This window comes from Pogoniulus pusillus, chromosome Z (genome assembly GCF_015220805.1).
Source record: "Pogoniulus pusillus isolate bPogPus1 chromosome Z, bPogPus1.pri, whole genome shotgun sequence".
Taxonomy (NCBI): domain Eukaryota; kingdom Metazoa; phylum Chordata; class Aves; order Piciformes; family Lybiidae; genus Pogoniulus; species Pogoniulus pusillus.
The window spans coordinates 30929932-30953949 of record NC_087309.1 but is presented as its reverse complement, the minus strand read 5'-3'; the positions used below and the strand labels follow the sequence as shown (position 1 = coordinate 30953949).

Sequence of the window (24018 nt, the reverse complement as noted above, 5' to 3'; positions counted from 1 at the left end):
CACAATGTGCTACCTGCTCATCCCTTGTTATTAATGCCAGCCTGAGACTAATGCGGCTTTGGACATAGGTTAGCCAATCAGAATGGCACTTTTCCAAGCTTGACCATATTAGGTGAAGCCAGGGCTTTCATTTTCCTTTCCTATGGTTACTTCCCCCAGCACAGAAGGAGGGGGAGCAGGGGAATGTGTATGGACAACCCAGAGTCCTTAGACTCAATGGCTCCAGGTCCTTTGTCCTCTTTTCTGCAGTTGCTTCTCCCCACAGCAGAAGGGGGGGAGAGCAGAAAAACATGCCTGGGCAAGCCAGGGCACGGATAAGCCCATTTTTGGCCTATCAGGCATACCATGACAGAGGGGAGGACTGTGGACATTGTCTACCTGGACTTTAGTAAAACTTTTAACATCATCTCCCATAGCTTTGTCCTTCAGAAACTCATAGCACAAGGCTTGGATAAGTTCATGGGATAAGAAACTGGCTGTCTGGCTAGGTCCGAAGAGTGGTTGGAGTGGAGTTGAGTTTAGTGCTCACAGAGGTTCAGTACCAAGGCTTGCTTGCTTTGTTTATTAATGATCTGATGAGGGTAATGAGTGCACCCTCAGTGAATGTGTAGATGACATCAAGCTGGGTGGCTGTGTCAATCTTCTGGAGAGTATGGAAGTGTTACAGCAGGGTCTAGACAGGTTAGACCAATGGGTCAAGGTTAATTGTATGAGGTTCAACAAGGTGAAGTGCCAGTTCCTGCACTCCAATCACAACAATCCCCATAGTAAGCTACAGACTTGGGAATGTGTGGTTGGAAAACTGTGATTTGGAAAGAGACATGAGGGTATTGGTTGATAATCAACTAAATATGTCAGCAATGTACCCAAATGGCCAAGAATGAAGTCCTCAATAATCTTCTGAAATGATATGCACCTACTTGTGCCTTGCTGGAAAGGAAATAGAGCCATAGAAGAAGAGAGGCTTTTCTTCACTGAGGAATAATGCAAGGTGCAACTCTTTCAGTTTAATCTGTTACACATCTTGTTTAGTTATTGATGCTGTGCACTTCACAGTGGATCAGCATTTCTGCTTGTGTATGAAGTAGCCTTCATTCTCTGCCCAGGTTAAAATCAGCATTATTGTCAATGCTCACAGCAGCTGCAATGCAGCAAGAGTAAAACAAAACAAAACAAAACAACAAAAACCAAAACAACCAAAAAACCCCCCAAAAAAACCCCAAACAACAACAGAACAAATTGCTGTAATTCAAACCATTCTTTTCCAGTTGAAACCCGGAGTTTTTTCTGGGTTTTGCCCTTCTTATTAATAGCTTGTCCCTTTCCCTCCCATGTGTCTATAAATTCACACAGTGTTTTTGAAGGAGTAAATTTAATTATTCACCATTAAGGGGTTAAAAAAAAACCCACACAGGTACTGATAACAACTCTTGAAACTCAGGGAATGAAAAGAATGTTTAATTAGCATATAGGCAACAACCTGCCTGATATGCCTTACTAACAACACAAAGCAATAACCTCAGATCAAAAGATAAATTACAATACATGCAAAAGCATCTGGATTGCGCACTAAGTAACATGTTAGATATTAGGTACATCTGTCAAATAAACACACATCGATTCTACTAAAGAACAAAACTTCAGAGACCATATCAAAAGTAAATATACAACAAAAACAACCATAGTTCCGCAGCGTATTGGACACAAAGCATCCTACACAGAAACATTTGACCTTTAGAGGCAAAAAAATAACAGGCAAATAGCTGAGAGCCAGATCCCCAGATACTTACTATGAAAAGCTCTCAGTGAAGCCTAAGGTATTATCAGAATGAGGTCTGAAGGATTTTGCCCTTAATGAGTAACAATTATGTGTGGGAAAAAAAATGTCTCTATTGGTGAGAATTTTAAATAATATATCTAAATTTAATGGTGCTGTTAAGGGTGAAAGGAGGAAAGACTAAATATCAATACAAATAAAACAATGATTTTTAAAACCCTTAAAATAAATAGTGATTATCAAAGAAAACTTGGGATAATGAACATGTCCTGAAATCAAAGTCAGCATGGTTAAAGTTAATAAATACTTTAAATAAGTTGAGTTCATTTTTATCCTACAAAACAATAATCAGTATTAATAACTAAGCAGAAAGAGAATGGAGACCTCTTCCTTACTTTTAATAGGTCACCCTTAAGGGTGATCAGCCCCTGTATCATCTCTCACTATTAAGCTACATGTTTGTGTTACAGGACTAGCTGAACCAAAAGGACAGAATATACACTTACTGCCACTGTAAATTGAAGTGAACTATGCTTTCTTCCACATGATGACTAATCATGGGCTCCAACACTAACAATACTGGTGAATGCAGCGGGGGAAAGAGAGGGATGATAGGAAGTGAAGGCTGGGGTGAAGGCAACTCTAACCCCCTATCAGCGTGTGCCAAGTGCTCTCTGTCACAGGGAAGGGCACGTGTCTGTGATGCTGCCCAGGTTCCCACATAACTGCAGGCTGAATCCAGGCTGCTGCCAAAGCAGTAAAAAAATTACTGCAAAACGTCCCTCGGACTCTGCTGGCAGATATGCCCACTGGTGAACTAGTGGGTGAAATATGCTATCCCCATTGCAGCTAGCCAGCCTGCACACCCTAAGGTGTTTTTGTCCGGAGAGTCAGTGTGAGATCTGCTGTTGTAGCAGCAGGGCTGAAGCTAAGAAAGGCAAGTAGGTAGGAGCTTCAGCCCTTCTCTTTCTTAGGAATCCTAAATCAGCTGAACTTTTTCAGCTCCAACTGCAGGAAAGCAAGTCTGCCTTGCTTCCACAGCATAAAAGCTCTAATGGGCAAGATCCTCAAAGACAGCAAGATCCAAGTGGCAGAGTCCTCGCTTGGAGACATCCTCCCTAAAACACCAAGGGGCAAACCTGGTGTTTTATGATGGGGATTTCTATCCCTCTATTTTATACGGCTATGGCAGACTAGCACAGAGTAGCTGGTAGCAAGGCGCTCTACAATCTCTGTGCTCTGTACAGGGAGATCACTGCAATAGCTGGTTATAGAGATGTACCAGGCAAAGCCTCACATTAAATAGGTTGCTGCTGACTACATACTATTGCCATAGCTCAAACACCATTTCATTACTGTAGCACAGGCACTCAGGCCACTTACATATGAAGTACACAGCCCAACTGCTGGGCAGACACGCCACTTCACGCTTTCTGTGTAGGATTTCTGCAAAACAGCTGTTTCCAGCTTTGGTTAGGGTTGCAACACTGGCTAGGGCTGTGGATATCAGGATGTACCCTCACTTCTTCGAGCAGCCACCTCCTGTATTTCAATGAATGCATTGTAACCCCAACCAAAAAGATTAATATTAGTCATCATCAAATCAAACGTTGCTGTGACCATTTTTTTTGTTGTTCTCGTTGTCTGAATACAAACTGAGCATGTGTTTGCTCTATTGATTCTAATCTACATTGTGCCCCTGACCCAAGGAGTGACTTTTGGCATATAAACAGTGTATACTTTTCAAGAAGGTCTGAACTACCACATTGTCCTCTGATTTTAAGATATGGATGCTCAGCACCTTTGAAAAAGTCCTTGTGTCTAATCCTTTGCCTTGCTCTCTGGCCGTTGGTAATGACTTGTAGCATAAGCACAGCACCACCCCTACCTGCTGCAAGTTTTCAAATGCATTGAATGTTCTGAAAAATCTGAAGACCTGATATACACACATAAAGTACAAAACAAGGAACTGTGAGAAGAGTAAGATGAAGACTCGTACCCTGTGACACCAAGAACTTCAAAGGAGTTTGGTAACGGGGGGTACAGGCAGATAAAGCAGCATTTAATAGCATACAGCAGAGATTCCATTTGATGTTGACAGTAGTTACACATTTTCCTTGTTAACAGAGAAACAATAAAATCAAAGGAAGGAGTAATTTTTGGGACCGCTTCCTCCCCATTTCTTCATTATTTCAAAGTGTTCTGTGAAACTACTGCTTATGTACACAAAATGCACAGTAAGTTGTTTTGTGGTCCAAATAAACCATGCTTTTTTTTTTTTTTTTTTTTTTTTTTTTTTTTTTTTTTTCCCTTTCCATACCTTGCATTGGGATGCAATCACCTTCCTCTCAGTCATTGGTAAAAGAATAAACACATATTTGACAATGAAAAGCTTCTGTAAGTAACATTTCCATGTTAATTTCTACAGCAATCATTAGCTAGAACTATTTGAAACATTTCCTTTCCTGTTGCTGTCTGCTTTCCTAGCTGAGGAACTTTTCCAGTAATTGTGACGTTTCCTCATGCAGTTATTTACAAAGAGATGGTCCTTGTGGTGAAGAACCTCAATGATATTTACAGTTGCTAAGGTACTTTTATAAATGCTAGCAGCTACACTCAGACAGAATGAATGGAATTTATTGTGCAGCTCTGTGCTGGGCCAGCAATATAATTAAAGTGCAAATAAAGACAAAAACCACAAGCTAGGCAGATCTGTTTTTCATTGCCAGCGTTAAGAGACACAATGACTGTGATAAGAAATAACAGATCAAATAGGCGTAGGTCACAATCTATCTGAAGCTCTGTCTCCCTGAGAGGACTTAAGGGAGGTATACAGTGATATAGCCCTATTTCTTCAACTGGCTGAGTATCATTGGAAAAGTAAGGACACTTTTCCAGCCAATTTGTTTTCAACGGTGCTAACACCTGCATTTTACACTATGATGCACTTTACAGCATGCATTTGAGCTCACTTTCCATGCAGCTACAACAGGCCACTGTTGATCAGGAAAAATCAGGAAGTACCAACTAGCTGTAGAAATGACATCACTCTACCTGGTATGTCAGAAAAGCATAGGCTTTGAAAGCATTTACAAGCAGTACATTTTCTGAAACATATGCCCATATGTAAATGATAGTTACTAAGATAAAAAGATAACGGTTTGTGTTTTCTGGCATTCAGAGTTTGCCACTGATATGAACAGTGCTAGAGATAAGTCACTTCAAAGTGGCTGAACACAAAATTAGACATTTTACAAACCGTCGATTCCATGCAGGGCAGAATTGCCATTCCAACTAGTGCTGTCCATTGCTGATCACACCCACTGCCTGACCAGACAGATACTTCTCTCCACAATGTGTCTGCAAAGTGCTCTGTAGCCTGACTTGTCATAGAAGCTGCAGGAGGTGCATTAAAATAAAGTGCCTTTTCCAGGGCTGCGTGCACCATGGCTAACCATCCCATTCACTGTATGTCTGGATCTCTCAAGCCTCAGGTATAGCCCCTAACCTTGTGTTTCACAGCTGAAGTTTGCAAGACTGACAGCTATTTACAGCTGTTCAACTGTGTTGCTTTCCATACTCTCACTGTGTTTACATGAAAGAATATTTACAATTAATTTATAGGTAAAATCTGTCACCTTAGGAAAGGCTGACAAGGCATTTAAAGAAGGTAACATTTTACAAAGAGTAGCATTAAATGTATAGCAAGTGTTTTGAACAACTGGAGATCTGAAAATACTGGGTGCTACCTTAGTGTCACTCCAAGATAGTAGAATTACTGTTAAGATCTTGTTTGTTGTTTTTTTTTTCCAATGAAGTTAACACCACTATGAGGACGATACTACCATTACTGCCTCACTGAACATCTAAAACCTAAGTCAGCCATCAACCCAGACCACATCACAGTCACCTCATTTTGCTTATTTTATCTTAATGTACCCGAGTGTATTACCATCATTTAAATCTGCCCCCTTTAGTTGTCACATAAGATAGCTACAATAAGTACCCATTCACAGGAAGGTCTCTTATTGTCCATTAAGTGCATAGTCTCTACTGCAAAATATTGTCTTCACAAAGCAGCAATCACTTAATCCAGGTAGGAAACATCTTCGTCTTCCACTTCCAGTGATTGTTTTCATTGCCTGAAAGGGAAATGTGAGGTTCTGTATCTCCTATCAGAAAAGATAGGAGATTGCTTGCATTCTTCTCAGTTTCACTTGCTGTCTTTAGGACTTGGTATGCATGATTCTGTTCATTGTACTAAAGTTTTCTGTAGACTCTGAGGCAAAGCTGGCTCTTCAGGCAGGGAGCCTGGGTTCAATCTTTAGAGACAGTTCATACAAGGTATCTTCATCTATGATGAGGGTCTTGTCAAGTAAATAGTGAGTGACCTGGAATGAAGAAAGCAAAGATGAACAGATTGTATGTTACTTCTGCAGAAAAGTCTCTCCTTTCCTTTTTCCCTTCAGCTAATTTTTTTATCTTGAGACACCCTCACATTGTCTTCTTGACAAACCAGCTCATTCAAATGGGTAAAGTTGCACCAGCATCACTGTTGGAATTAAGTATGTCCTCTTAGGAACAGGCAGATCCTTGACCACGTCACCAAAGATCACGCCGTTCTTCCGAAGTCTGAAATGAAACCTCCTCTGGAGGCATGGAATGGCCTTGGCCAAGTATCCATTGCTTCCATGAAAGACAAGGGAGTCGTCTCCTATACCCTAAACCTGGCAGTCTGGAATTCCGTGGGGAATTACACTTCCAACTGGACAGACTGAAAGCATTTCACTTGGAATCTGTACCCACATATCCCATACCCATGAAACCAGTAATCTTGTGAAAGCTTCCAGAGAAGGAAGGAAAAAGCTTTCTTCTCTATACAGTCAAATAAAAAGTTTCTGCTGGGGTGAGAGTACTGCAGCTGCAGATTAACTGTCCATATTTCTGTTTGTCCTCTCCTCTGTGTGTGAATGGAATAAATTGGTTTTAACTTTCAACAACAGCTGTATCTAAGAACTAATTGCTACCAAAACTTTGATTTCATTAGTAGGTTAAAGTGCCTAAGAAGAGCCTTACCTTCTGCTGGTGCTCTATGCGGTAGGAGGTCTGCTGGAACTGGCGTATTTCCCTGATAATATGTGAAATCTTTCAAAAGAATACGTAAATAGGAATAAGTACAGCTGCATTTTCATTTCAGCTAAGACACATGAGGCAAGAATTTTTCACCGAGTTATACAATTTATCCTGGGAGGATGGAAAGACACAGGTGATTTCCTAACAGCTTCCAAGGACTTAACATTCCTAAATTAACCATTTATTGTTCAGTCAGCCTAAAGCAAACCACATTGTCTCTCCTTCTCCCACAGAGAGAACTTCTTTTTGCCTCAAGTGACTGCTGCAAGGTGTAGCACTAAGGGCGGCATTAAACTGAGATTACAAATTTCCATACTTTGCTCTGAGGAATTATTACAAAACAACATTATGTGGTATTTGGAGAAAAAAACAACTTTAAAATGCTTTCTGAGACTCTAGCACACTTGAAAAGAAGATTGTGATTACTGCTTTCTGGTGAATCACTAAATTCTTTCAATTTTGGTTATTTCAGAAAAGGCTTTTGTTGTTCCTTCACGAGCTCTGGACAGCTGCTTTTTCTGTCTGCCATTTCTCAGGGAACAAATTCGAGACAAATTCACCCTGTAAAAATACTCAATTTACCAGAAGATGGTGATAGAAGACTGACTCAAGTAATTGCCTTCAATTGCTTGACGTCTGTCTTGCATGATGCAAAAGTATTTGTACATCTTAGATGTTAAATTCAAAGGAGTTGTAATTAAATCAGCAATTAACTTACATAATTAAACACCTGCTGGGAAGGTATATAAGGAAATCAAAATTACCATTCTCATTTTGGAAAAATTAACAAGGCCTTCCTCAGTGAAGTTTGGTGTTCCTTCTTCTATAAATGCCAGGTCTGTCAGGTACATTCCAAGGTAGGGAACTGCAGGTGGGTTACAACTGTGAAACAACAGATCAGCACATTTACTGGTAGCTGAATTTTTGACCTGAGTTTTTAATAATTTATGCAAACTCTTTGCAACTTAACATACTTCTGATCAGTGGGTTATATTAATTTCTGAAACAAGCAGCATCTCTGACAGCTGAGTGTGTCACTACCCATGGCACACTGAATATATTCTGTCTGATGGGTAATATCTAATCTATAATGACAGATGACCTTTAGTTAAAGGTAGAATGGTAATACGATGGAGTTAGAGAAATGACAGATAAATTCTGGAATCAGAGAACATCTTCAAGCACATTTCAATCCTGTCTGCCAGACAGTTTCAGAAACAGATCCTACACACAAGCTAAAAATGCATATATACGTGCTTCTGAGTGGTTGATGTTCTGCAGTCATATAAGCATCCCAGTATAGCAAGGGTACACGTGTGTGTGTGAGTGTGGCAGGCACGTGTGGAGATGATACACATACACGTATATATGTGGTACAGACATACACAGGCATGCACAAATGCATGTCTATACATGACTATATGCATACATATATGTGTATATACCACTTTGTCGAAAGTCTGTTCAGCCCTTTTCAACAGTGAACACGAATTAAAAAGAGAAAGATGGAAAGGGAGCAAAAATGATCTGGAAAACTGGGAATGGGGAGCCTACAAAATAGGGATTTGCTTATACTGGAGGGACAAAAAGAATGGGATAACGAGGGATGAGGAGAATGGCATAATGATTGTTTTCTCCATACAATCATCACTGCTCCATGCTCACTGATTCTTGCCTCAGTAGAAATAGTACCAGACTTGGTTTTCTGAAGCTGTGGTGTAAGACAAATGTAAGGTGGTGGCTGTAATGTTAAGATAGGAAGGCTGGTGACAATGCTTAACAATGCACTTCACTGTGGGTATTTTTTATCTGATAAGGATGATTGTTGTACAAAGGCAACCAATATATTATCTGAAAGGTGTACAACAGCATGTATTCATATATTGTGATTAAGAAAAAAAAACCCAAAACCAAAAACATTTAAAAAAAGTTATTAGCTCAGCAACAGTATTTTTAAAGTAAAGATTTACTACCTTGAAATATATGTATTTTGAAACATCCCAGCAGTTACAGTGTAAGTCTTTGCCTCTTTCAGGATAATTTAAAGTAGCTGTACCACTCAGTTCTGGAATGCCCACTGCTAATTACAGAATTTGTAAAAATCCTGGGTTTATATGCGTGCATCTAGAGCTGATACATGAGTTGTAGAACACTTGCCACAGGATATACTGGATGCCAAAATGACATAAGGCCAAATACAATCTGGCAAGTCAATGAAAGAAAAAACTATCCAAGGACCACTGTACAAAATAGCAGGCTGTTTTCCAGGATGGCAGACTACAGACAGCTGGGAGGCTATAGAAGAGCAAATTTGTTCAGTTCCTACATTCTTCTCATCAGCTACTGACCACTGTCAGAATGAGGATAAAGGAGTGAATGGATCTTTAATCTGACTCAGGCTTAGTTCTAAATCCTAAACTTCTTATCTGGAGCAAGGACTCTTCAGAATTCTGCCTCTAAGAACTTTTATTTATAAACATGGCTTTACACTTATTGAAAAAGTTGACCAGTGTAAGTAAAATGCTGACAAGGAACATTCACACTGAATAATAGTTTAATTTGTTTTAGTAATTCTGTGAATATGTATTTATCTATCACAGGTGCCAAATGACAGCACATTCAGCACAAAAATTATACCAACCAGAAGATACTAATTATTAAAGCTTAATCAAAGCCAATTAATCTGTAACATGCACTATCCTCTCCCTGTAACAAAACACAGTTGTATATTGTAGGGAAGCATACTTCTTGAGTGTTTCTCTAAGGTTTTTAAATCTTCCTTCGGATGATATAGTCTTCTGAAGCTTGTCCATGAGAGCTTTTGTCTAGAAAGAAAATGCATTAGAAATGTCATTGCTGTTGCACATAAATGACTGGGATATGAGTCTAGAAAATTCGTTTATTATCCTAATCCCATTTTCAAAAGTAATAGCACAGGCATTAAGGAATTTAGTTTTACTGTAGCTCCTAGCCTGCTTCCGAAAATGAAGAATAGGCAACCTGGTTAATTCTATGGTTCTATGATTTTCCTTTGAGTGAAACACAGAACTTGTGCCCATGCTAATGTTATCAGCCTGCTAAGTGAAGAAAAAACACAAGTTCATTAAATTAATAGCCAGCAATTCAGTTTACTGTGTATAGAGGAATACTAGGGACTTGATGTTACATATTGCTGAGGGTCCTCACCTGCATGTACTTAAATTAGTGACAGTAAAGCATGCTTTCTGTCTTGCAGCTTGCAGTAAGCTGATTTTGACTCCAAGTTTCTAATAAAAGCTGACTATGTATTTCAAATTATATCACTGTCTCACACAAATTAATTCAGCAAACATCATCAGAGCCTGATTACTTCACAAGTGAAATAAATGTGCTGGTCAGTCTATTTATGCAATAGACTTGAGACAGTATAGAGAATCATGAGAAATTAGTCATTTTTTGAATCAAATTTCCAATTAAGGGAAAGATGTAGGCAGAAATGGACAGTTTATTTTGCTTCTAAATAGCAGGCTGATGAAACACACAGATCACACTTTCAGTAAGTACTGGATAACTGTGCAACATTAACCTGTTAGGGAGTATTTTAATGGAGAAGTTTAAAAGTCAAAGAAGTTTGTTGTGTTTTGGTTTCGTTTTTGTTTTTTTTTTTTTTCAAACTCTTACATAACAATTTGTATTGGAAGGATTTTAAATGTATTTTAAAACAAAAGAACATAGCAACAATTATAAAGCAGCTGAGGAAAAGCTAACTGGAGAGGACAGTACAGTCAGAATGTACTCGAAGTGGATCATGCTTTGCAGAAGTTCCAGCAACACAGAAAGGAAGAAATGCTGTGCTGAAAGCCTACCTTTGGCATGTCAATTAGCCAGATCTAAAATGGGCAGCCTAAAATCTTCCAGTTAGCTGGAATAGGCACTCTATCCACATACTGCCCAATTAACAAGGGATTGGCTCTGCCCTATGGAGCTCCTTGCTCTGTTCTTCCACCATAATAAAGTACTTTTGGTTTTGATTCTTTTTTTAAATAGCAGAAATCATGTCACCAATTTCTCTAAAACATTTATACCAGAGAACATAAAAGACTGGATACTTTTTACCCTAGCTAATCATCTTCTTCTCCTGCTTCTCCTTCTCCTTTTTTTTTTTTTTTTTGTGTGTCTTATTTTTCTTACTAACAGTCATCCTCACAGCCTTGGCCATGCTGCTGATAGCCTCAGCAACAAAGAAAATGTTAAAGGGAACTATTCTGTGCATCTAAACTTGGTCCTCTGGATGAGTTTTTTACTGGATGCCCAAAAACTCACTACCTTGAAAACTGCTGAACTTTCTACTGAATTTCTATGGGCAGAGCAACAGGACACCTGAGCTGACTTTACTTACAGATAGTAACCACCTGGAAGTGTCTATCTAAAAATACCAAAATTTAATGTTATCAAATATTTCCATACTTTAGGCTCCAAGTTGCAGCCATAGGTGTCTACTAAGTCCATTGAAATGGGTTTGTTTCCACAGATATTTAATGATACACACGTATTAAAAAAAAAAAAAAGGCCTTGACATGGAATTACCACGACCCCAGTACCACCTGGTGCTTCCAGAAAATAGTCAGTGTTTGTTGTAGGAATCCTATGGGAGCACTGAACAACATGCCATACAATGAAATCCGGAAACTCTACTTGTAATCACATCTTTCTTACCTGTTTGGATACTTTACTCCAAGTTTTTTTAAGTCTGTAGATTGCACTTCTGTTCAAGGCTGAGGTGATTTCTAACACACCATTATAATTGTGCATACATCGGCAAATATCTGCTACTGCTACCCACTTTTCAATGGAGTTAGCCCGGGAGCTGACATCAGCATAGTTCATGATTTGGGAGGCAACAAGGTTACTCATCTGAGCAAACAAAGAGGAAGAAATTTAGGACATCCATATATCATCCATTTCTACATGTAATTATTTAAAGTACAAGGCAGAAAAGAATACCATGCAACAGGACTTAAGGTTCTTAATAGAACCAGAGAAAGTGTATTGAGAAGAACATTGTGGGAACTGGTGATACAAAGGTTAAGAGATGCAGTGGGCAGTATCTCCAAGGCAGTAGTAAGAAAGTGATTAGGAAGTTTCTCAGTAAAATTCAAGGGAAATGATAAAGATTAAAGATATGGTTGGAGATAGAGCATTCATTAAATAGAACTGGTGTTGTTTGTTCACTCTCTGGAGAAAACTTTGTTTCTTCTATAAGCAACGAGGCATTGTAGCAGAGTTTAAAATATTCTGCCATTTAAATGCTGAGTGCCAGTTCCTGAAAACAAGAATCTTCATATGTTTCGATTTAAAGTGTTAATCACAAGAAGACTGAAACATTCAATCACTATTGGATAAGAAGCTACACCACACTGTAAAACAACCAACATATTTTTGTCACAGAGTTCGCAGACGGTATCAACAGATTCCCTAGAAATCAGTTGACAATTAAGAATACTTACATCATTAAAATGTTGGCTAGTTTTCATAATATATGGTGTTCTCTCATTTTTATCCACTTTCATCCATCCCTGCCCAAGAAACTCCCTAGAAATTGAAGGGGGAGGCAAAAAAACAAACAAAAATACCCTTAATCAACACAGTACAGTCTCTGTCTGAAACTTTAGCCTAAGTGTATTTCAGGTATACCTTGTTTTGTTAGAAACTAATAACACAGCTTTACAGTAATTCCAGCACTTTTTAATGTTATCTGAGGCAGTAAATATTATAAAGAAGACTTCATTTTCATCACGTCCCCAATCCCCCATCCTAATTTTCAACGTTGTGACGGTATTTGAAATCGGTTTTATCAGCTTATGTGGTTATACCCACACTAAATTGATGTACGAATGAAGATGATTTTGACACTCCCTCCCAACTCAGCTCTTCCATTTTTTATTCACCCTTCAGTACTCCAGTGCCTTAGACCGCATATTTCTTAGTAAAAAACTCAATCTTTCAAAGCATGATCAAACCATAGGCGAGCCAAAAGCAACTACATTATTCAAGGATATTATCCTTGTTACATATGCAAACCTTTTTGTCTGTAGCATGACTTTGTGTAGTGCATAGCACTGCCAGTCAGTAATGCATCCGCTGTACTCACTTTAGTCATTCACAGGAGAACACTTACTCATAGGGTATGCTTCGGAAAACTACATGATCTAGAAGAGTTATTTGCTCTGCAAGCTCCATGGCTGACAAAGTCTCAAAGCACTCCGGTTTTGGACAATCTGACTGTAAAAATAAGGAGAACTTTAATGATCTCTTTTTGCACTAAAGGACATTTCAAAGCACAGGGTATTAAGAAGTCTATGTGAACTTTCAACACTGAGTTGAAACTAACTTCTTTCCTACAAATGAGAATCAAGAAAAATGGAAAACAATGTGAGGGTAAACAGGCTGGAAATTCACAGGAAAACAGGCACATACCAGGTCATGAGTATGTATGTAGGTTAACTAAAGTCTATGCATTCTGTGTTTCTTTCCACATAACCACTCTGCACCTAGTTCATTGCCCACATTCTTCTCCAATTAATGCAATGCACTTAGGAGATGGTGGTGACAATTTAGAGGATGGACATTGTCAATCAAGGCCAGATATGGATTTGATAGCAGCTGAGATGGCAGATGCTTATCACTTCATACATATTAGTATATTTTAAATCATGTGATTTAAATCTAAATCTAAAGTTTTGATCTGTTCATTTTTTATGTGGCTCCAAACTCTTACTTTCTCTAAGCTGAAGTGTACATTCCTGATTGGAACAGCAATTCTGTCCAGAGTTGTAAAGCTGCAGTTGTCCTAATTTGACTTTAAACCATAACATTTCTATAGGAGCATTTATGTTTAAATTTCAAAATGAACTTACCATCTGAATGATGTCCTCTATTTTTAAATGGGCATCATCTTGATCATCCTGAGAAAGAGCCCTGAAAAATCAAGTAGCAGAACACCCTATATAAATGAAATTATCTATGGTTATGAGAAAACCTTGTCAGAGACAAATAAATAAGTTTAGCTAAAATAAATCCTAAGACTGCAATTGAAGAGGTAAACAAATCCTAAGAATGCAATTGAAAAGGTAACAATTCTGTACCTAATGTCTCATGTCTTGTTTTAAGTAACTGTACACAAAGTTATGACATCAGAGTCACATAAGGTAAAATGAAACAGAACACACTGGTTTGGAAAGGACTTTTAAAGGTCACCTAGTGCAACTCCCCTGCAGCAAGCATGGACATCCCTAACTAGACCAAGTTAATCAGAGCCTCATCCAGGTATGACCTTAAATGTCTGCACAGATGGTTGCTCCACCACTGTCCTCAGCAACCTGCCAGAGCATTCCACTCCACTCAGCAAATAACTTATTTCAAATGTTCAATCTAAATCTACCCTCCTCTAGTTTAAAACCACTGTTCCTTGTCCCAGTGCTACATGTCCTTATAAACAGTGTCTCCCCATATTTCTTATACATTCTCCTCAGGTACTGCAAGGCAGCAATAAGGTTGCCTCAGAGCCTTCCCTTCTCCAGGCTGACAACCTCAACTCTCCCATCCTGTCTTCACAGGAGAGGTGATGCAGCACTCTGATTACTTTTGTGGTCTTACTCTGGACCCTTTCCACCAGGTCCATGGTCTTCTTGTGTGAAGGGCTCCAGAGCTGAATATAGTACTCCAAGTGAGGTCTCCCCACCTCTCCCGATTTGCTGGCCATCCTTTTGATGTAGCCCAGGATGCAATTTGCCTTCTGGGCTGCAAATGCCCACTGTTGGATCATGTCCAGCTTCTCATCCACCAGCACCTGCAAGTCCTGTTCTTCTAGACTGCTCTCTAATACATCATGGTCATTAAGTTTAATACCTCTGAGCTAACAGTATATACAGTAGAATGGTAAATGGCAATGACTACTCAACTTATTTGCTTATTATAGTGATAAGGTTTCTACAGTTGTCCCACTTCGACTTTAATGCAAAGAAATGTAATGGACAAAGAAAAGTTCACTTTTTCAGAACAGGCAATGCAAACCAGAACACAATAACAATGGATTTTATCAGAAGCTTTCTATCCTCAATAATCCTAGGAAACCTAAAGATGGAGAAATGAATTTCCAGTCTTTTCTCTGGTCTTTAAACTACTGTGGTAAACAGTATTTTGGGGAAACGTTTAGAAAATCAACATTTGAGAAGTGAAAAAACAGACAGCATAATAGGCATGCATGAAAGTGATTCAAGTATCTTTGTTTATCGACACCACACTGTCCTATTCAGTGTCCTACACTAAAAGCTGTGATAGGAAGTACATGATTTATTTTCAGTAATGTGAATTTTAATCTATACTGTCATTTCTGCTACAGAAATTCTGTGATTATTAGGGTTATTTCAGAGTTCTGGGTCAAAAATAAATGCAAGAGGTAGTGAGTATTCATCAAACCTAATCTACCTTGAAGTAGTAACTTGGTATATAATTTTAAGATCGTACCACTTCCTTTGGAAATTATAGACTCAAAGAAACATCAAATAGACTGGATTTATGTAATATGGGGAAGGGAAGACTTAAGAAGAAAGAGCAGTATGTTGGTATGTAACAGACTGCCTATAAAGACACTAGTGGTATAGCAAGATGCCAGAAGATGTTTTATACCAGGAAACATTTGGTCCAACGTTAAGTTCCCTTTTCCAGCTCCAAGTATGGGTGAGTACTGAAACAGGATTTCTGCAGAAGTTGTACTCATCATCTGAATTCTCAAGGAAAGTTGAGATGACTGTGTCCAAAGAAATCCAGTACTGCTGATCATTCAAAAAAGCACTCTAGAGTAACAGACCTCCCACGTACCAGATGGAGAAAGGGTTAAACCAAAGGACTATATTGCCTGGAAAGTTTAGCTATGAGTGTAAGATATGGAATTTGTACTATGTGGGTGGGGAGGAAGTGTTAATGCTTAGTACACTAGGTTCTTCTGTAGTGGGTTGCAGTTGTTTCCTTTTGGTTTGCCAAATTGGAGGAATAGGTTACAATCAATTTCAGACACAGAAAGGATCTGAGAAACCTGCATGTCTTAATTTTTAGCCTATTGAATCTGTACAAAATATACCTTTCTTATAGGAGTTGGAAACACCTTATACCTGAAAGCCAAGCTGTGCAAAGACTCCAATGTCTGCTTTCCAGAAGAATCCTATGCTGCTTCTCCAGATAATAACAGTGTGCAGCCTCTGTAACTGTAAATAGACTGACAATCTGTCCTTCTGAGAAGCTTATTTTGTGATGTGTCTCATGATTTATTGCCTGTAGGAAGGTATTGTTCATCATATGACACAAGTATGTGCTTCCTGGCGATGAAAAGCAGAGAGGGCTTGCCCTTCTGCCGCAAGTATCCTCATCAATCTTGTAAACCAGTCATTTCAGTTCCTTACATACAACTTTATAAGTTGTCTGGAGTTCTTTGATACAGAAATCATTGTGTTGACTTAATACAAAACAAAATAGGAGACATGAAATTCTTAAAAGGCTGAAAATACTTAATTTCCCCCCATCTTTGTTTCCTGTTGCTCTCTAACATTTTATGTGCACTTCCAATCCCTCTTTTTAAAGAGATAGATAGTGCTTTTTCTCTAACACGGGGGGGATGGGGGGGTAATTGTTTATCCATAGATGTTCTACATTTAAATCTGCAGAGAACAGCATATCTCCACTCTCTGATTCTGTGATTCCAACCTGGGTAATGCTACTTTTTGATAGCATCAGTAATAGTTTCTGCTTCAGTCTGTACTGCTGTCAGCTTTGTCATACCTAGTTTTAAGTGAAGTCTAAGAAGCTAAGTTTTCCTAATCAGTTCTGCTTGTCTGGTTCTCATTGCACTCTTTGGAGAACCTCCTGGAAGCTCAGTAAGGACTACAAGTCCATGAAGTTAGGAGGAGATTCTGCTAGAATGTATCCCTCCCGAGGAGAACTGAATGGAATGAAACCTCCGTCATTGTCCTTACAAACCGAAGCAAATACATAAGAAATAATTTTCCAGTTTTGAAGAGTTAGCAGCTAAGATTAGACCTCTCTCTCACTTAAACTATTCTTCATGCCTCAGTCCAAATATTAGAATAGTTTTGTAGCAGAAAATAATAACACCTGTCTCCTCATTCCTTTATGGTACATAAAATATTTTAAAATTAAAGCTGGTGTAAGCTAATAGAGCCTAAAATATATTGTCTGGTGAGATCCAGATGGGATTATTTATTAAAGCTATTCTCCACTGCTCAGACTGAGTTTTACACTTTCCTGCTTCACCATCAATGAAATTTTACATAGACTTCAGGGGTTAAATAAGGCTGATAACACCTAAAAGAAAACACTCTTCAGTAGGTTTGCCTAACTTTCAGAATGGATAATGAATAAAAAGTAAAAGAAGCTCTTTTTCTAATCCTGCAGAAAAACTCTGCCAGTCCATTCAACAAAAATCTCATCGCACAAGAAATACCAGCTGTTCAGCTGATGACTCAGGAAGCATGAAGCAGCTCAGTATCTCTCACAAACACTTTCCTTGCCATTCATATTATACACAAAGCTCTTTCCCAGAACTGACCTTAATATCCTTGGAATAGAAACCAAACCTTCCTCCTCCTCCCATCTCCACTAACAAAGGCACTGATTTTTCAAAACGTTTATATGCACATATGCATGCTCAGATGCTGGGTCACTTTATAAAAGGAGACATTTGTACACAACGTCCTTCAAGGAGACAGTCCATGGAATGTACCCAAATGTAGGCTCTGAAAGAATGAACTTACTTTCTTGAGTGTTTGAAAATTGAATTTATGATAAGAAATGCTTTTTGTAAAGTCACTCTGAACTCCTCTGGTTTTCTGAGTTAAGAGCAGACTACTGAAACTGAAATGTGGGGAAGGCAAGATGTATGGTGAAGGTTAACTGATAAAGCAGAATTCTGACAGGTTTGATGTGCCAAGGTCTTTTAGATAGAAAACCCTGCAGCACACACCTCTTCAGAAAACTGAAAAGCCTGTCTTATAACACTCACCCAGCATTTTGGAGAACAATTATTTTCATGAGGGGCATGTCAACTGGCTCACATCTCCTTCCTATTTTCACCCTGCCCCAGAAAAGCCATTGGATCAAAACTTCAAGTCACACAGTTCTGTGCTTTCACTCCGTGGAATCACAGAATGTTAGGGGTTGGAAGTGACCTCAAAAGATCATCTAGTTCACACCACTACCAGAGCAGGATGACTTACAGTAGGTCACACAGGAACTTGTTCAGGTGGGTTTTGAATGCCTTCAGGTAGGAAGACTTCACAACCTCTCTGGGCAGCTTGTTCCAGTGTTTTGCCACCCTGACAGTGAAAAAGGTTTTCCTTATCTTCACATGGAACCTCCTACACTCCAGCTTGCATCCATTGCCCCTTGTCCTGTCTTTTGACATCACTAAGAAGAGCCTGGCTGCATCCTCCTGATACTCTCCCTTCACATATTTATAAACATGAATGAGGTCACCTCTCAGTCTCCTCTTCTTCAAGCTAAAGAGACCCATCTCCCTCAGCCTTTCCTCACAAGGTTGGTGTCCCACCCCTTTAGTCATCTACACTGGACTCTTCCAAGCAGTTCCCTGTCCTTATTGAACTGAAGAGCCCAGCACTGGACACATTTTAAAATATGCTGTTAAAAATATTCAAACAAACTGATTTATAGTAACACAAAAAAAGCTTTTCATATCTAGGTGGTGCACTAGTTTGAGATAGCTGAAATATTCTAACGAGAGAAATTAGATTATAGGCTGTGAAAAGAAAACAGTGGTGATGTCCACTTCACTCATAGGTTTGCTGAGATGTATAGAAACAAGAACATAAACATAGGTAACACAGTTGAAGTGGCTTTCTGTTGCAGCTGGTGTTTGTACTTTTCTCCCTGGTCTGCTTTCTGTGTAACTAGTCCTTCTGCTTTCTAACCCCCCTGGCTGATCCTCCAAACTCACCTTGCACGTATTCAAAGACTGGGATAAGGTAGAGGGGTGGAAAGAAGATGGAAGAGCGGTTGGGAGCCCCTTCTGGTGACTGGTTTCTGGGAGAGATGTTGTGTTTCAGTATTACCTTTACCTTGTATATTGCTGTATAAAGCTATATATATTTTAAACATCTTATTGTATATTGTGCTAAACTGTAAATATAAAGCTTCATTCCTTAACTTCCAGCTGCCTGAGTCTACTCTGGGTGATTTCATAAGAACTGGGGGGTGGGTAATGCCCAAACCATCACAGGTAGGTAGTTTCTATTTATCTTATAATTAATTAGTATTAGATTAAAGCCTTCCATCTAGAATCAAACAGGAAGAATAACATCCTTCCAAGGAGATGGTACATGGCAGTGACAGACTGGGCATTGTCCTTCCAAACCAGACTTTGGTATAAGAAGTAGAAGAGTAACATGGTACCTGGAGGCATCTCCACACATTTCTGCAACAAGACTTTGAATACCTTTAGGACACCCATGGTGAGATTCATATAATCTACAAATCACTCTCTCGTGTACTGTAATTTTCTGAGATAGGAAGATGTCTTCTATGCTCTCTGGAGGAACAGACAGGAGGCCTAACTTTGGATAAGTTTTGCACACAGACTCTCCCTTGTGATAGGCAGCTACCTTGGAAGAGTAGTTCATTTGTTTCATGGTGAGATGTTTCAATTAGACACAGTGAGTCTCATCGAAGAATTTTATTCTAAATTGATGCAGAGAGGAAACCCCTTTTCCCCTCACCCTCATCATAACCTGTGGAGAGCTGAGAAACTCAGGAAAAAAGATTACAGACCTTCTGTAAACATTTGGAAATTGGCTGTAAGCTGCCACATTGGAAAACTGACAGATGTGTAACATGATGTAGAAAAAAGGTAAGGGTTACTGAAGCAGTTCCCGTTTTTGAAGAATTAATTTCTCATTACTGGCTGTCTGTTAACACTTTCATCATGTGTGTCACATAACTGCCTCCTGTATAGCTGAAGAATGAGCCCAAGTATTTCAGTGTGCAGCTTTGCTCACTCTAAGACCGTTTTTGCTTTACGTGCCAACATTTTTAACTTGGAGGATATGCCCTGGTGTCCTGTTGACTGCTGCTTAATAGCAGTTTAAATTATGAAAGTTGTATTTATGCAACAGCTTTTCTCTGGAAGATTATACCACAACTCTTATTTTAGCGTTTATGGGCAATTTGTCTATATAATAAATGTACAGATAAGGCATAGAAGTCATTTCAGCTGCTACTGAAACATGCCTGTGACTGAAATTGGTAAACAGCAGTTTTTTGAACCCTTGGGACAGCAATACTGTGTCACTGATGCTTATTTGGTTTAGTGATGGAATAGTTCTGAAACTGTACTGAAATTTAATTGGAATTGAAATAATATTGAAATATTCGGTGTACAAGTTGTCCACCATGCACCTATGTTAGCAATATTGCCAGTCCTGAAAAGCAGTAAAAGATTTTTGATAACTGGTGTTAGCTAAATTAAATCTCACATCATTTTGAAGGGAATACAACATTCAGTTAAAAGGAGTAGCCTGCATGCAGAGCCTCCAGTGTCTTTTTCCCACTACTGGCTTTTTGGATGTAGTATGTACTTTTGACTCTGTGACCAAATCTACAATCAAACTGTTGTTTGCAAAACTGGCAGGAGTAGGATATGAAGCTGCAAGCCCTGATGCAGAATGGCTTGACAAAGGACCACATCTCAGAAAATCTTGATTCTCTACCTGTTTCCAACATAAACTCCCACTGAGAACTTTGAAAGGCCATTTATTCATGCTTTACTTGACTGCTTACAGTGAAGTGCCATGATCCTTCCAGAAAGAGTCAGGATAAGGACTATGAAAGAAGGATTTCTAAAAATTCAAGCTGTTTCTACAAAATATTTCAAATTATTTAATTGCCCAGAGGAGCTGTGGATGCCCCATTCCATAACGCGTTCAAGGACAGATTGGCTGGAGCCTTGAGCAACCTGGTCTAGTGGAGTATGTCCCTGCCCATGTCAGGGGAGGTTGGAGCTGCATGATCTTTAAGGTCCCTTTCAATTTGAACCATTCTATGATTCTGTGGCTCAAATGAGGCATTTAGTTAAATTTCTGTGCATATATTTTCCCACTTCTACTAATTTTTAAAAAAGTATTTTAAAAAAAGTTTGCTACTCCTTCTTTTATGCATTTTCTTTCCTGTTTTTCATTTTATTTAATTTATATTTTTCAGAATTTTCATTTCTAACAGATTTTTTTTTTCTTTTCCAAAAGAAATACAACATTCAGGGTTAGGAACTGGCTGGAGGGCCGAGCCCAGAGAGTGGTGGTGAATGGTGCCACATCCAGCTGGCGGCCAGTCACTAGTGGTGTCCCTCAGGGATCAGTGCTGGGCCCCATCCTCTTTAACATCTTCATAGATGATCTGGATGAGGGCATGGAGTCAGTCATCAGCAAGTTTTGCAGATGACACTAAGCTGGGGGCAGATGTGGCTGGGTTGGAGGGCAGAAGGGCTCTGCAGCGGGACCTTGACCACCTGGACAGATGGGCAGAGTCCAATGGGATGGCATTCAATAGCTCCAAGTGCAGGGTGCTGCACTTTGGCCACAACAACCCCATGGAGAGATACAGGCTGGGGTCGGAGTGGCTGGAGAGGGATCTGGGGGTGCTGATTGATACCCGCCTGAAGATGAGCCAGCAGTGTGCCCAGGTGGCCAAGAGAGCCAGTGGCATCCTGGCCTGCATCAGGAATGGTGTGGTCAGCAGGAGCAGGGAGGTCATTCTGCCCCTGTACTCTGCACTGGTTAGACCACACCTTGAGTCCTGTGTTCAGTTCTCAGCCCCCCAGTTTAGGAGGGACATTGAGATGCTTGAGTGTGTCCAGAGAAGGGCGACGAGGCTGGGGAGAGGCCTTGAGCACAAGCCCTACGAGGAGAGGCTGAGGGAGCTGGGATTGTTTAGCCTGGAGAAGAGGAGGCTCAGGGGTGACCTCATTGCTGTCTACAACTACCTGAAGGGTGGTTCTGGCCAGGGGGAGGTTGCTCTCTTCTCTCAGGTGGCCAGCTCCAGAACGAGAGGACACAGCCTCAGGCTGCGTCAGGGGAAATTTAGGCTGGAGGTGAGGAGAAAGTTCTTCACTGAGAGAGTCATTGGACACTGGAATGGGCTGCCCGGGGAGGTGGTGGAGTCGCCGTCCCTGGAGCTGTTCAAGGCAAGATTGGACGTGGCACTTGGTGCCATGGTCTAGCCTTGAGCTCTGTGGTAAAGGGTTGGACTAGATGATCTATGAGGTCTCTTCCAATCCTGATAATACTGTGATACTGTGTGAAAATTCATAGAATGGTCAAAAAGTCAGCCTGTATTTTTGATAAATTCTGAAAACTGTCTAGAGGGAATATCTAATTAACTGCACTCAATAGTATATACACAGTGTGCTTAGACACTACAGTAATAAGTGCTGGAAGCAAAAAGAGGTCAAACCATGACTACCATTTCATAGAACTGCACTAAAATAATGCAAATGGGAGTAACTCACAGCCTACAGTTACCAAGATCCCATTTTTTTTGGTACAACAGCTAACTGGAAATTGGCTACCTGAAAATTGGATGCAGAAAACTGGTAACAAACTTGTATGTTAAAGGCTCATAAATCCGTTCCATTACTCTGCCAGGAACAACCAATACAAATTTATTTTCACATATTTTCTTAAGAAGCTAAAGATGTTAAGATAACTTTTCCCACTGTGAGCAATCTGACAGAGCCTTTTCTGTCACACATATTATTAAAACTCATTATTCTAATCCTTTTGGCTCTTCTTGTTTGCTGTTGCTCTCAAGGAGATACACCAAATAACTGTTTTTACTTGGAACAGCACCACATGCAGTATTATTAAAAAGGAGGTTTATTCATATTTATATAAAAATGTAGCGTGTTACCAATTAACAGGAAGGGCTTTTATTAAGAACTTTGCTTCTCATTCTTTGACTATTTTACTTTTTCCCTCCAAGCCATCAACTTTTCCCTTGCTCTTTTTCATGTAAGTATCTTGATGGCAAAGTCTGTCAAGCGGTCTTGGAAAATTTGGATGCATCACATTTACTGCACTTGTTTTGGAATTCCAGAAGGATACTTTTTATAAAGATTAACAATACACCACTAATTATCTGGGGTTTCTTATTTTTTGTTTGGTTGCTTTGAGTTTTTTATTGTTTGTTTTTCGTTTTATCTTATTTTAACCACTTGGTTAGTGGTTCTTAAATATTTACTGCTTCTTACTGATGTAAAATCATTTACATTGAAATAAGTGGCTATAAAATACCCATCCATCACACCCAGTGAATGGAATTATTTTCACTAGTAAATGCAAATATTTGTCTTTTTGGTGTGCGTAGACATTCTACCCTCTAACACCAACCATAAGTAATAAAATTAGGTATTCCAAGTCAAATGAAAATAGTTGTGGTTATGCAGAAGCTTAAAGATAATTTATTTCATGGCACTAACTAATCAAGAATTCCACCTTGTAAGGTGTCCAAAGAATTCTGGATGTGGCAGAGGCTGCAAGCATGGTCTTAGGATAGTGTGACATGTTAGGCTATTGTTAGCCTGTTGCAAGCTTACCAGGATAGTTGGCTCACTACCAAGACAGAAGTTCCTCAAGGTAAGCATGGTCTTAGGATGGTATGACGCAGAATCATAGAATCAACCAGATTGGAAGAGACCTCCAAGATCATCCAGTCCAACCTAGCACCCAGCCCTATCCAGTCAACTAGACCATGGCACTAAGTGCCTCAGCCAGGCTTTTCTTGAACACCTCCAGGGACGTTGACTCCACCACCTCCCTGGGCAGCCCATTCCAATGGCAAATCACTCTCTTTGTGAAGAGCTTCCTCCTAACATGTTAGGTTGTCGTAAGCCTGTTGTAAACTTAGCAGGATAGTTGGCTCAAGACAGAAGTTCCTCAAGGTAGTACAATGAGTGATCTTATTGCTATACTGGGCAGCCCACTGCTGATGAGTATTCTGCAGCTAAACATTTTCTAATGCAGTTGTTTTTATGAATGAAACATAAAACACAT

At 39.5% G+C, this 24018-nt stretch overlaps 1 protein-coding gene across 2 annotated transcripts in view; it reads right to left on the bottom strand.

The window, feature by feature from the left end:
- Positions 1 to 1355: 1355 nt before the first annotated feature.
- The window catches only part of RASGRF2 (Ras protein specific guanine nucleotide releasing factor 2), a 157932-nt gene continuing 135269 nt past the window's right edge, over positions 1356 to 24018 (bottom strand). For both annotated transcript variants that reach the window (XM_064176660.1, XM_064176659.1), the window contains exons 20-27: positions 13807 to 13867; positions 13068 to 13171; positions 12397 to 12481; positions 11606 to 11803; positions 9656 to 9735; positions 7675 to 7792; positions 6854 to 6922; positions 1356 to 6168 (exon numbers count right to left, since the gene is read on the bottom strand). In XM_064176660.1, coding sequence (XP_064032730.1) covers positions 6076 to 6168; positions 6854 to 6922; positions 7675 to 7792; positions 9656 to 9735; positions 11606 to 11803; positions 12397 to 12481; positions 13068 to 13171; positions 13807 to 13867 — 808 coding nt within the window. In that variant the 3' untranslated portion in view covers positions 1356 to 6075. The remainder of the gene's footprint in view (positions 6169 to 6853; positions 6923 to 7674; positions 7793 to 9655; positions 9736 to 11605; positions 11804 to 12396; positions 12482 to 13067; positions 13172 to 13806; positions 13868 to 24018) is intronic.